Here is a 15,300-nt window from a genome sequence, read left to right on the forward strand (position 1 = left end):
CCCCCCCCCCCCCCCCCCCCCCCCCATTTCACCCTGTTTAAGTCTCCACCAACTGCTGAGAGATATATTTGGCTCTTTAACTGCTAAACGCTCCACGATGTTCACCGCCAGCCGCTGTCTGTGTTCTGTCTGCTGTTTGCTTCTGAGAACAGATCTGCAAGGGGAAAGTTGAGACTGAGTGAATTAATGTGCCACAATATGTTTCTGAAACAACCACAGACTTGGCAAACTTGGAAAATATGTGTCAGCTGCAAGCTGGTTACCGATGCCATGTAACATGATTTCGGTGTTTTTCAAGTTCTAATTGTTAAAACCATTTATTCTGTTACTGCTATTTGCCGCCACAAAGACATTGTTACTTACTACTTGTTAACTTCAATTCCACACAGCAGCTATTTCATTATTTCTAATTCTCTTTGTCTTGACTTCTTTTTGTAGAGAAATTAAACAGTCAATTGAAACCATTTATTTTTTAAACTGTTTTGATGATTGATACTTTAACTAAATCAGACGGGAGAATAAAATATAAAGTTAAAAATAAAAACACCTTTTTTTTCTTTTAAAGCCTTTGACTGTGAGTCACCCCCACTCTTTAGTTCTCAATCGTGCTGTGGATCTACTAACTAACGGTGAACCTGAGTTCACAGTGGAAACAGAACTTTATTTAGCACCACACCGCCTGGCCTCCACGCACGCATGCACACACACACCAACACACACACATACACACACACACACACACATACACAAGCACACGCACACACACACCCACACCCAAACACAGCTTTTCTCCTCAATCTCTCCTCCTTTCTCTCAACATCTCTGCTGTGACAGTTGGTTCAGTTTTGCGGTTGCTCCACTGCAACAGAAAGTGGATGAATGAGAGCTCCAGCCTGCCTTTTTTCTTTTTTAGACATCACACGGTGTAGGTGGAGCCGGAAGCAGTTGGAACCTGTATTGTGTCTCTTTGTGAAGAATCTTAAAGTTTTTGCAAGCTGTTGCTCACAGGCAAGGTCGCCATGTGTTTCTGCACAGCTCTTTTGTTTCACTATGAAATGCTTTAGACCAAATCACAACAAATGGAGCTGATGCTCATTAGATGTGAGCTGACAGATGTCACCATCACAGACTATATAAATATTTATTTAAAATCCTCCGCTGTACAGGTGATGCAGTTTGTCTTTAAACACTCCAGACACGGCCCTTGAGGGAAATTTAACTCTGCCCCGACGATGTTTCCAAGACCTCTGACTAAATACTTTCAGGGATGGCTTCAGGCCAGCGAATTCCCAACAGAATTCCATCGAAATCCCACTCAGCGATACAGGAAGGTGCTCCGTGTATCTTGTCGTTATCTGATCGTGCCTGGTGTCTGTGTGGTCCGCTGACTGGAGCGCAGTTCAAATAAACACAGACTGGGTTTTGCATATGAAAATGAAGCATGTAGTCGATAAAGGTGAGGATACATAAGATGTAAGGGCGTTGGTGGATTTGACCCCAGAGCTGCTGCAGCTGAGTGTGCACACGCCTCTGTGTGCATGCAGTGTGTAGTGTGTTTGTGTGTAGGATCAAACTCTCACACCCAGGAAGAGGCCCTGTTTCCCTTATCTAACGACAACAGAGCATGTGTCGCCATGGCCACAGGCTGTGCTTTTTATGGGCTTTGTGTGCGTGTGTGTATGTGTGTGTGCGCGCGTGTCATGTTCATTGTTTGCCCATGTTCATTGTTTGCTTGGGGCGTGGTGCAAACCCAGAATTGTTACTATAGTCTCTCTTCTCTCCCTCTTCCTCTCTCCTCCTCCCATACAACTCTGAATGTCTATCTACTCCGGCTTTCTTTCTTTCAGTCTTTCTTTCTCTCTTCGCTCTCCGTCACTCTCTTTGTCTTTCACTCCTCTGTCTGTCTGCTGTCTGCCTGTCTTTCCGCCTTATCCTCTCATCTATCTTCCAACCGGCTGTGACAAGTTAGGCAGCATCAAAATTCAGCGGCACATTGTCTCAGGTTCAGGTTTGTTGGGTCGCTCCTGCGGCTTAATTGAACAGAGGACGAGGGAGAGAGAAGGAGAGAGATGTAAAAAGAGAAATGGAGAGAAGAGGGGGGAAGATGAGCAAGAAGGGTGCTCAAACGGGCATACATATTGCATGAGTCCCCCCACCCACCACCACCACCACCACACCCTTTTCTTCACAGAATGGCTGTGTACTGTTCTGGGCTTATTAATTCCGCTCGGTGAGAGAATTATTTTTAGAGACTTGTGCTGGCAAAGGCTTTTAAAGTCACAAGTATTACAGGTTCTGTGTATAGATTCCCTTTTATACATTGACAACTTCTAAAAGTTTGTTGTGGTTGTTCCTCAGTGTGATGATGTTCTCTTTATTGTTATTGTCCGCCTCTTTGTTAAAGACTTATACAGATGTAACGATGGTGAACTTGAATGTTGATAAAATTTAAAATATATATTTTTTTATCTCAAACCAAGCTTTTCATATATATGAAATGATATGTCCCTTACTATGTAGGGTATGATATAGCAGTAAAGCTCATTGTTGTAGGACACTGTTAAAATGATGGCAATTGCCCGGTTAGTATAATATATTATTTATATTATTATCTTATTTTATCATTATTTTAAGGCATTATCTTATGAGCATCTTTTTTTAGCTGATCAAGGTGGATATTGCTCTACTTTATATATGTTTAGTATAATATATAACAATGCGCCATATTTTATAAGACAATCCAATGCTTTGTATGTAAAATCTTATTTTGCAGTAAAGACACTACAGCTGACAAATTCATTTACTGAAGTTGAAAGTTCAATACTTGTTACTAAAGTGTATAAGAACATGTTTGCTGTTCTTGAAGTAAAAGTAAACTTAGTTTAGGAACAGGTACTTGAGCAGCATTCCACCACTGGTTCAAGGCAAACTAGTATAAATAAAGATTTTTATAAGCTGTAGTTATTATATACATTACAATACTTGTTGTTGTTGTTTGTTCCATTAGATCCCATCATCTATGTTAATAATATAATCAATAATTTATAGATCATTGGTTTCTTAAATTTAAAGATTACCTTATTTTAGTTTTTCATCAGATCATTTTTCTCTCTAATGACCGGACAGTTATGACATTACGCATACAAACAGGCCGTTTATCTCCACCCCACCCCCTTCACAAACAGATGTTGCCTCGCAGGCTTTATGAGGAGCTTATACGAATTGTCCATCAATCAAAGAAAAAGCTTCGGTGGAGTCTGTAATTTTGCCTCCGATCCTGCCATCAAGCGTCTCACCGGTGCACTCGGAGATGAAAAGATCCCAGCATTGTATTGCACCATTAGCACTGTGTAAATATTACATGTTTTCCCTGGATATGCTAGTTAGCATTACTTCCACCTTGTGGCTTCATTATTTTTGAAATGCTCTGCTTTGTCGATGATTGCGAGGCATGACCTAGTTCTGGGACTCACTCTCGCTCTGTCTCTCTCTCTCTCTCTCTCTCTATCTCTCTCTCTCTCTGTCACTGTCTCTACTTCCTCACTTTTATTCCTCATACACTCTCTCTCCACTGCTTTTTCATTGTTTCTCAGCTGATCAGCTGATCTGCGTTTTTGTCATTTATTCATTGTCTCTCTCTATTTACTACTTCAGCATCTCCTTCATCCTTTCAATCCCCCTCTTTTCCGTTACTCTCGCTCTTCTCCTCTCATGTATGCATTCATTTTTTTCTCAATTTGTCTGTCTTCCACGACCTATAATTATTTTTCTGTATTCCCACTCCCCCTCCCTCCGCCCCTCCTCTGTCTTCTCTCCATCTTCTCCGAGGTTTTTATTCTCCTCTCACAGCAGCGCGTGTGTCACGGAGGGAAACATCGCGAGCAGTGGTCCCTGCTGAACAATTACCATGCAAAGCAATCCAAATAGAGATGTTTGCCGAAAACAACATGTGTGTAATTACTGCTTAATGAGGCCCTTGTCTCAGGCAGAATGCCCAATTAGACTGCCGATGAGAAAGCGAAGCCAGGGCCCAGCGAAGAAAGAGAGGGAAGAGGGGGGAAAGAGGGGTAGGGAGGGAGATGGAGAGGAAGAGAGGGAGGTTGCAACATGGAGAGAGAGGGAGAGGTGGGGACGATGGGAACATGCATGGGAGAGGAGACGGAGGAGAGAGGCAGAGGCAAGGTGGAGATGAGAAGGAGAGCAGAAGACGAACGGTGGGAATGAGTGAGAAGAGGAGGAGGGAGAAAGTGAGGAGAAGGGGAACATCAGAGAAGGGAGAAAATGATTTCTGCAGTAAATGTGGAGTAATGGCTGAGCTGATAACATTGAGCTCAGGATAAATTGGCATTTTAAGTGGGAGAGCGAGGTAGCGCAAAAGGAGAGCTATCAAGAGAGGAGCAGGGGGAAACCGCTTTACATTGCAATATATGGGCAGCCATGTTGAAGCACAAAATGGCCGACCTTTCTGGGCTGTCTTTGGCCTTTTCGGCGGTTATTATATCACAGATGTAATTGGTGAAAATAAGCATCGGCTGACCTCATTTCTCCCTTCAGAGCCGAACGGAACAACAACAAGCACTCAAGCAATAATCGAAATGAGCTGAATTATAAGATGGGGCAGTGTTGTGTGGTTGAAAATGGCATTATTCAGCGATTGCACTCCCTTGTCACCCCAGTGGATCTCACCCTTAAGAAGCTCTCACAATGGCTTTACGTCACACTAAAATCAAGGTGGATTTCAATGGGACGAATTTGCCCTGGCAGGAGAGAACGAGGAGGCTCTCATGTGAGGAGCAAAGAGCTTTTTGCAGATATGTCACCAAGGTCAACATCACTTTGGCCCCTCTCTCAGCGAGCTGCAGTCGCTTCCTGCTGCGGTTGAGTCAGGTGATAGATGCTGCCGTGCCTAATCAAGCACATCAGCATCTTTTTCCCCTGGCATAGCTGTGAACAATTAGTCAGCATTCAGTTTCACTCTGAACAAACACGTATTCCTTACTGCTGGTGTGGTGCTCGGTCTCACTGTGAAAGGTGTGAATGAGGCTTAAATGCAGTGTACGTATCTGCAGCGCTGTTGTGTTCGATGTTAAATGTAAATGTAATCATTAGAATAACCAAGTGAATCCTCACAAGGGTTCCCATGATATGCATCGTTAACCAAGCGTTGCCCCAAGGCAGGCGCTCATTCCCCCGGCCTCTCTCCTGCGCTAATGTACTGTAATTTCTCTTTCTCACCACTCACATGCTCATTTAGCTTCTTCGACTTTTTCCCCGTCTACCAGTGTAGATATTAGATTTCACCCCCCCCCCCCCCCCCCAAGGAATTCTGCCCATTTCCGTCCATTAGTCTACCTTAACAGTTGTTGGATATTGTTTTGAGCAGGTATATCTTGATGATCCATTTTGTGCTCACTCAGATCCAGGCACAAAAGCAGATCACCCCGAGTGAAAAGGGCCCTCGATATCTTCACATCTGAGGAATTTGACAAGGAATGCTGTCTAGTTTGATCATGTTGTGTCTGCTCGTGTGTTCCCTGGTTTTCGGTGCACTGGTATCACAAAGAATGACCTCAGTCAACAAACAAAAAGGAGGCTCAGGTTGACATGTTGAGTGTCTGTGTGGGAGAGAGAGAGAGAGAGAGAGAGAGAGTTCATGAGTGTTATTACCCAGGCCAGCCAAGGTTTGTTCCATTTGCTGCAACTATGGTGTGACAAAGCTTGATGTCTTTGGAAGCCAAGGGCATTTCATAATAAAGCATTTTTCTTAACATGGTGGCTTTTTATCAGTCACCTTGACACTGCACGGGTTTGGTTACCGAGCTGTTCGTGGGCCAGAATCTCATTTTCTCCGGGGCTACACTTAAAACTGGATCTATGTTTTCTTTCCATTCTTTTTTCCTAATTTGGAGTCGACTCGGTGGTGATGTCACTGGAGAATTCCTCTGGGATTTATCTCACCAACACATACGAAATTAGAGCTTGCACGTTGCATGTGTAGTCCTCAACCGGTGACCCGGACATGTTTCCCAGCTCCCTTGGGGGTCATGGTCATTTATTGTTACGGGATTCCTCACCCTGTGTCAAACTGTGTTTTGGCACCTGCAGTAAGTGACCTTTCAATGCCTGATTAGCTCAGTCCTGAAGACACAGCAGACCCTTAACGCCTGGCACACACGTACACAACTACAGGGACAGACACACACAGCCTTTACTACTGTATGCACTCACAGATTCATTCACACTTATTCTCCCCCCCACACACACACACAGAAGGAAAGAATGAGCAGAGCCCACAGGGAAAAGCCCAACTTTCGTCACTCTGCTCATGTAGCCTAATTACCAGCCCGCTGACGAACAGTAATTACCCACACTGCCATGCCACCACAAGGTTTAACCAAAGTGACAAAGTCATTAGTCTCACACTACAGGCCACCCGTAAAGGGCTTCCCTTCTTCACACCTCCTCCCAGAGTTTTTTTTCTTTTCCCCAAAGCTCATTTTGCATAAAACATTTATATATCCTGTCTGTCTTCTGTCCACAGTTTGATGGTGACAACATGTACATGAATGACAATAACCAAGAGTTTCGGTCACCAAACCAGGTAAGGCATCCCACTCTTTCTCCTGTCAACTGTCATTATTATTACCTTCAGTATTTTCTGTGTCTGTCCATTTAAGTGTGTAGCGTTGGGAATTAATACATGTGGAAACGGTTCTTATTAACTGAAGGTGTGAACTAAACTGGAATGTTTGACATCATTTAATTTATTTATTTAAAACTGTGAATCCAGCCACTATATGATTATTTAAATCATAAGATGTGTTTGAAGACCTTTCCAACGATATATGGAAAAGTACACGATGCATTCACCTTGTTGAAGATGTGCTTCTTCCTGATCTATCTTGTTGCCCAGGTTCCACCACTCAGGGCTAGACAGGCAGGATTGATGGAAAACAGATTTGTATCCACGCCAGCAGCCTGGCCCTAGTGATGAAGTGCTGTCAGTCTGTCTGTCTGTCACTACACCACTCTGTTTAAGCCCAAATATCTCAATGGATACCGTTCACATTCACGGTCCCCAGAGGATGAAGGCTACAGATCTTTGTGATCCCCTGGCCTTAGCTGCAGGACCACTAGCAAGTTGAGAACCACCATCAGCTCAAAAATGCAATTGTCTTAAACACCAGCTCTCAACTGCACTACCAAATGTCAGCATGTTAACATGTCAAGTGATGGGGGTAAACACCCAACATGCCAGACATCACCAGGTTAGCATGCTGACCTTTGCCTTTAGCTGAGAGCACCACAGTGCCTAAGCAAAGCCTCACAAAGCTGTCAGCATTGCTGTCGACTCTTAGTCTTGTTTTTTAATGTATCACTGTCACAAATCCACAGATTAGAGTAAGTCACTATGCTAGAAACTGTTTATAAACAGCTGGCTTTTGCCACACAGCATCAATCCAGTTTTATAGCCCACCAGAATAGAGCGGGTATGCCTGATGATTTTATGATGGTTTCTCCAGGTGTAAGGAAATTGGCAGTTTGTCATATTTAGTTTTTTTGTAGCTTTGTGTAAAGGCGAACTTTGGAAAATAACATGGACATGAGGCAAAATAGTTGACTAGTTTGCCATAAATCAAAATAACTACAACAAAATCAGTGGTATGGGAAGCGTGATCCCAGCATCGATCTATAAAGCATTTATGAAGGACCCCATCTCACTATTTAGGGGGGGAAAAAGTATTTTAGTACTTTTAACCCCATTGGAAGGTTAGCCAGAAATCTAAAACCAAAAAGTGAGGACAATTCCGCTCCAACAAGGATCCATGCATTTTTTAAAATCATGTTATCATATTTTATCTCTTAGATATCTGGAAAGTATGAACAGCATATGAAGCTTATTCGATTTTTTTTAATTCTTTGTACGAGGTGTGGAACTTTTTATTTTATTTTGCAATGCACAAAATACATTTTTGAGTGCTCTCTTCATTGAAGTACAGGACTTAATATTGCAGTGAAAGATTAATCAACCATAAACTGCTTGGTGTTCAGTGGGTTAATCTCTTCTCTTCTTACCAAAGCACATTAACATACCATCTATTTTTAACATCACAGGGATTACGACGTGTCATGTCAACCCAGTGAGTTAGTTCTCCGAGGCACTGGTCTCAGACTGGAGCGGTGTGGTCAGACTCACACAGTGACTGAGTTTGACAATTGTTCTGCCGAGGGCTCCCAGCTGGTGCATTAACACATGGCCAGGCATATGGCAGAAATTTGGAGCTCCAGAAATGTGTCGATCCGGCAGCGAGGCCTTCATGTGCCGGCTGAACACGACAATGAGTTGTTAGTCAGGTGATAGATGCGTCAATTAGTGCCTCACCGGATCCTGCAGCCAGACAGTCACAGGACAAGGCTCGAAGGCTGAGGATGACGGGCACGCACACACACACGAATGCTCACACAGACAAACAAAAATACAAACACACTCACACACACATGCTGTAATAGGAAGTGACACATTGTTTTTCTGATATAAAGTTAGTCATAAGCTATAAGAATGTGTTCAAGTAGACGTTCCTTGATTTCAGTTTGTTTCTCTGTCATTCAAACTATGCACAAACCAAAACACACATTGTCTGTAGATACTTTGACTCAATGCCTTCTTTAGCCCATGACCCTCAACATAACCAGTGCAACTACCTAACTCCACTCATAGCGGAAAAACAACAACCACACAGTTTTCTGGTTATTCTGAACAATCGACAGATGTTTTAACAATTTTTAATGAAGCAACCTTCTGCAAAGAGGTTTTTTTCTTTTTATAATAGACATAAAACGACCCTTTAAAATAAACCTACTCATAACATTAACCCTGAACCACATATTAACTCTAAGCAGCCCCTTTGAAGAAGTGCAGACCAGTCCAAATGTCCTCACTTTCCAAAAATGTGCCAACTCGCAGGGTGTAAAACTTAAATTGGCCCTTGCCAAAGATTGATGAACAAGAACATATGTGCACATAAATACACACACACACTAATAAACCCATACGCACACATGCAGACCATCATAAACCGCACCCCCCCTACACACACACACATAGACTGTCATCCTATAGCCAAAAGGTTTTCTTTCTTTTGATGTAGGGATTGAGTGACTATAATGAGGGGTCGAGTGGGAGCTTTAGCAGCTTATTGTCTATTACAGCGCACATCACAGGATTCGAGGTCCATCCTTGTTGGCCACATTTCCCGGTGTGCCCTAATTAAGTCACTTTGCGAGCGCACATGGGCGTCGGCTAATTGGTGTACGTGTGCATCGTTGTAGCGTCTCTGCTGCAGCGGTCATGTGTCAATCATCAACACCCACTCCAGGTTTGCAGTGTTGTGTCAACAAATACCTTCTTAGTGGATAAGGCAATTTGGGCTTTTCAAAATATGTCAGTTGCAGTTGATGCGCTGTCAGTGCTGTCAAATAGGAGCTTACACACCAGTTGGGAGAGGCCCTCTGAACACAGAGTTCACCATCCTCCCAATCCTTTCATACAGCAGATTTAATTTGGACCCTGAAAGTGGGACGATGTGCGACATCGTTCTTAAGTTGCGAGTTGCGTGAAGTGTCTCACTCAGGATGTACGTAGGATGTAAGACAGGATGTAAGACACAAGAAATTGAGCGGAGGCAATTAGGTTTCTCTTTAGTGCAATCAAATAAAATGAATTTGATACTATTTAGAAAATTGATGATTTTGATGATGATCATATTTTCAAACAAAAGTTTTACATCTATCTAATAATTCCAAGAATCTCTGTGTGTCTATTTTGGGAATCTGTTTTTATCAGCTTCACACTTGAAGTGTGCGTCGTTAAGGGCCCAGGGAAGTGCAGTGACGAGTTCAGACTCGCGATAAGTTCAATATTCATACATTTTTTAAGAATCCGACGATCAGTGACCTTGACGATTTTGACAGAAAGAAGGTTGCAACCATCATTACCCCAGGCCAAACAAACAGGCAGACTAAAAACAAGCCCTGCGGTTTTGAGAGTAAAAGGTATATCTGTGGATTTAGAGCTGTTTGTCAAACAAAACAAGAATACAAAAAAAAGGCTTCGGGCTCTAGGAACGTTTGTCATTTTACTTCCAGGATGACTAAATGATAAATAATCCTCATATTGATAGATGTTGAAAACAATAATTAGTTACTCTCTAATGACAAAGTGAGTGGTGAACCCTGATGATGAGATTTTGGCAGGTTCTCTTAGCTTTAATGAATTCACAATGATAAACCTGCTAGAGGGTCTGAAGTGGTTCACCTATAAATACCTTCAAATGCTTTTTCTTCTGCGACATATCAAATGCATAGCTCTGCTTCTACAGCATGAGAGTCAATCATTTCTTAATTGGTGTTTAATTGTATGCATTAGCTATGCAGTGGTTAGTTGTGTATGGCATGCTTTTGAACTAGAGTAAGACAAATTGGAGTCTCTCTCTCTCTCTCTCTCTCTCTCTCTCTCTCTCTCTCTATCTATCTATCTCTATCTCTCTTTATATATATATTATTTTTGTGTTCTTCATTTTTTACCCGAGCATCTCCCAGCTGTATTTGTAAAAACAACATGCCAAAAATGCAAGGCAGGAACATGTTTTACTGATTCTCTTCTGATTATTCTGTGTGAATGGAACTGCAGTAAGAGTTTTATTCTTTGCTCCGAGAGAAGGGAGGAGAAGAAGAAGAAAAGAAAAGGATTCAGACTTAATGCAAGTTTATAGCACATTAATATGCCCACACAAGCCTTTATATGATGTGTGCCTGTTAAAAAGGTGCATGCAGCCAGAACAGAGACTCCTTTGTTTGCATGTCTGGGGTCTTCTGCAGCATACACACTGAGGTAGCAGTTTGACACTGCCAGGAGATTGCATTACACATAACATCTCTGAGCTTTTAAAAAGAGAAAACCGCTAATCAGAAGCAGCTTTAAAGGGGCCATTTACTGTATGCTTGGACACAATCTGTCCATTCAAACAAGATGTTTTCAAGGCTTTGAATACTGTATGGTTTCTGTACACGATATGCGTACAGGCTGCACATATGGCACTCCCAGACGTTTTGATGATATTGATGTTTTCCATTTGCCTCATCTATTGAGGATTCAGCCTCTATACACAAGAGTGGGTGGGTTATTTTGTTGATCAGCGTTGTTTATCTGCCCACACGCAAACATACAGAACGGAGAGTTTGTTGAAGTGAAGATTATTAAAGATCTGTATGATCCCAGGAGACCGATAATGCTCGCTCAGCAGCGCAAGAGTTTTGAATCGTTCACATGGCCTTGTCTGGGATCCTTGAAATGCTTCCCAACTATCAGTAATAGAGACATCGTCCTTCTGTGTTGTAATTTGACTTAAAAAAACAACGGCTCTTTAAAACTTAGGTTGTTTCTACCAAAAATGTAAAAATCAAACTGCTATAGCAACTGTTACTGCTTCTCCTGTGTGGCACTGAGGGACAGGATGGACGTGTCAGTCACAACCATAGACCTAATATGAAGATGGACGATATGGTAGCTTCCAAAAAGTGAAGCCAAAGTGCCTTGATCACCACCTGGTGGCTGGTTGCAGTATAGGTCATACATTCCTTCTCCTCCATATTAGTGGATGGGACATTGACCAAACAAAACACACCGACGTTAGTTCAAGTGTTCATTTTCTCTGTAGCTTCATTTCTGGATAGTGGGATAATGTAGATGCGTCATTTGTCAGGACTTAGGGAAAATAAACCATTCTCCCAAATGGAGAACACGATGATTTCATACTGAAAATGAAAGTGGCTTTGCTTCAGAGTAATGCTGATTGTACTGTTGATTTTTACATCACTTTCAGAGCTGCATGAGAGTGATCAGAGCCAAACTAAAATGGCTGCCTCCAACCACTCCCACACAAACTCTAATTTTGCATAATGGACATTGAGTGTTCGTCCTTTAGAATCGTATCACGCCTAAACTGTTTAAGTGGCTGTGCAGACTTGTAAGTCCATGTATATTTTGTCTCTCTCCCGCTCGCCCCTGTAATCAGCCTTATGTGGCTGCATGAGCGTGTGTGTACATAAGTCTACAGATGAGGGGGAACTAAACAGGAGGATTTGGAGAAATAACTGGTTGGAGATGGCGTTTTAAAGAGAGAACAAGCCAGTGGCAGGAGGAGGGAGAATTACTTTTGTGTGTTTTCTTCTTTTTCTTGTGTTTGCGCTTGTTGCATTGTGTCCATGTGAGGACGGGACCACTGGTCTTCAGAGAGGCAGCAAGTTTCAGCCTGTTTGTGCCTCTGTGTTTTCTGCTTCCAAGTGTCTGAGCCCTGAGACTCAGTCGATTTGGCCGGCTGCAAGAGAACAGTGGCTGATGGTCAGGATTAGAATAGAAACCTCACTTGTTGGATACAGTCTCTCTCTCTCTCTCTCTCTCACTCTCTCTCCCCCCCCCCCCCCCCCCCCCTCTCTCTCTCTCTCTCTCTCTCTCTCTCTCTGTTTGCAGTTCCGTCTGTTTATTTTTGTGTATGTCTTAACTCTCTAATTCTCTGTCTTTCTCTGTTATTTATCCCACGTTCATCCAACCAACGCCTTTCCTGGGAACGTATAAGGTTCTCATATACATCAGCCTCAGCTAAACGTCTTACACACAAACTCATTCATCCCCTCTCAGGCTCAGTTCACGTCAAACATTAATGGCTTATGCTTCAGACTAAAGATGTTAAAAAGTATAAACCGGTGCCAAAATAATGAAACACTGCCCAGCAAATAACTGTGTTTTAAAAACAACTGTGTTTTAAAAACAACAAATACGAGTGACTTGGACTGCTTAAGATTTTTTGAGTGACAATACCTTTACTTTTTGATTTACTTCTAGATACATTTGTGTTTAATTTTTATAAATCTGTTTACAGTCTGATCCCTTTATAAACCACATTATCAACTTATTCCAGCATCAATTCTTATTTTTTGGATCAGTGCTTGTCATTGACTAGACCATCTCTGGCTCTACCAAATCATCCAATCACAGACGTGAAGAACCTGGAGTAGTATATTTCACTGGGAGCCAAGATGGATCAAACTCTTTTCCTCTGTACTTGTCCGAGGTGGAGCTGTAATAGCGGAACAGCTGTTAGAGCTCGGGCCAGGACTAACTTCCCCATGAGATATAAAAGGATTCGGCCAACTAACATCAAACGTCTCACTAGTGCCTGGTTAAGACGTCTGAGATCTGACCACACATCTGAGTGCACGCCAATGATTTAAACAATGGAAACACAGGTGTTACACACATATGACATAGGTGTGGCGCTGGTCGTTTTATATATTAAATGTGGCCTTCACACAAATTTAAATTGCTTGCACATAACGCACACTGCACCTAATTTAATGCAGCATATGCCACAGATATCAGTTCATGCAATATTGTGTGCACATCTACGCCACATGATGCATCTGTTTGATTTGATGTGCTTAATATCTGAAAATCATGATCATGATATATGTGTGTGCATCTGTGAAAGTTTCTTCCTGGCACGAGTCACAGTCAGTCTTTCCTTTAAAGCACAAGTAAGTTGATTTTCTTTTTTTAAACCAGAAAATAAATTGTTAAGTTGAGTATGAACCACAGTTCTTCATACTTCCCTGCTGTAAGCTGCAGAGCTGCTAGCCTCCATGACCCATGTCGCCGTATTGCATGCGTTTAGAAAATTTCGAATGACTTTCACATGCTCTGGGTCATCGTCTGTCCATCTCTGGTGTTTGAGGGATTTATAAAACTTGCTTGAAAGCTTTTATTGCACTTAACAACTTGTCAACCTGTCTCTCCCCTGCACTACTTCGTGTGTGTGGGTCAAGTCAAGTCAGATTTATTTATATAGCCCATTAAAAACCACAGGAGTTCAGCCAAAGTGCTTTAGAATCATGGCAAAGGAAAATAATGGATAAAAATATGTATAGTGCAGTGACAGAATCAAAATCAATGCAAGGGAAAAATGTGAAAATAGACAAGGTGTCTGGAAAACACAGAAGAGGAGAGAACAATACAGTGATTAGAAGTATATGCTTGCATTAAAGAAATACTTTTTCACTTTCTTGCCAAGAGTTTGCCGAGAAGACTGATACAACTTTAAGTTGATTCGACGTTAAACATGAAACTGTATATGATTTAATGGATTTAATGATAAAATAAGACTTATTATAAGTTAAATTCTTCTTAATTCCTTCTTGGAAATAGAAATATACTCAAGCTGCTTTCAGAGATGCACTGAACCCAGGATATTCTCCTGAGATTATCTGAAGAGGCTCGATGTGATAATGCCAATGTTTGGATCCCGTGGCTTGAGATTACAGAAGGATGATATCTGTAAATTTAGCGAGAGAGCGTGTGCCCGGTGATTGCGTTTCCAGCAAGCGACGAATACAAATGTCTGAGAATGATGTCTTCCTGCCTGAAAATTGCTTTATTTGTTGATTTTCGTTTCATAAGAAGATTGATACCACCCCTGACAGTTGACATGATGATGTTTTGTCAACTAACTATTGATAGAAATCCAGATGTTGTTAAGCTGGTAAGCCCTCCCTCTCCCTCCCTCCCTCTCCCCCTCCTCCCCCCTGTCTCTCTGAGTCAGAGACACCTCAGTACACCCTGGCACCGCACACCCGATGTGGGCGATGCTGATGTGAAAAAGGCACCGTTACTTAATAGTGACTCACAGCGTACCATTATACCCCAACCACCACCACAACAGCAGCACTCTCCTCACTTTGGAACAGCTCTCCCCATCGACCCCCCCACCCCTCCTTATGCCTCAGCGAACGCCTTTCTCTTTCTCTCCTTGCATCCCAGATCCTGCAAGAAAAAAAAAAGTTCGGGGGGGACATTTGAGACAAAGAATAAAAAAATGAAAAATGAAAAATGAGGGTCTGAAAACGCCAACACACATCTCACTCCCTCTTTGAGGCTGCACAGAGCCGCTGGCAAGGTCGCGAGAATGAAGTAGAGATATATATTGCGCGGCATGTATTTAGATTTCAAGAGAGCGCACAATTTCAGCATGAAATCTGGCTGGAAACAGGTTTTTTTTTCCTCCCAGTACTCGACCAGCACTGGGGGGCATTGATATTTGAAAACAATGCTGGAGGAACATCAGAGGAGCATCCGCTCAACATCCCCGCCCATGCTAGGAGGGATGGTAAGTTGGAGTTGCAACCAGGGATCATCATTTCTTTATGTGGGTCAGTCCATGTCAGCCAATAAGTCCAATTACCGTCAGT

General features: G+C 42.4%; 1 protein-coding gene across 2 annotated transcripts in view; it reads left to right on the forward strand.

Moving 5' to 3' along the window:
* LOC128442132 (thymocyte selection-associated high mobility group box protein TOX) overlaps positions 1-15,300 on the forward strand; it is a 76,057-nt gene that overhangs the window by 30,493 nt on the left and 30,264 nt on the right. For both annotated transcript variants that reach the window (XM_053424397.1, XM_053424396.1), the window contains one exon: positions 6,542-6,601. In XM_053424397.1, coding sequence (XP_053280372.1) covers positions 6,542-6,601 — 60 coding nt within the window. The remainder of the gene's footprint in view (positions 1-6,541; positions 6,602-15,300) is intronic.

This window comes from Pleuronectes platessa, chromosome 6, assembly GCF_947347685.1.
Source record: "Pleuronectes platessa chromosome 6, fPlePla1.1, whole genome shotgun sequence".
NCBI classification, from domain to species: domain Eukaryota; kingdom Metazoa; phylum Chordata; class Actinopteri; order Pleuronectiformes; family Pleuronectidae; genus Pleuronectes; species Pleuronectes platessa.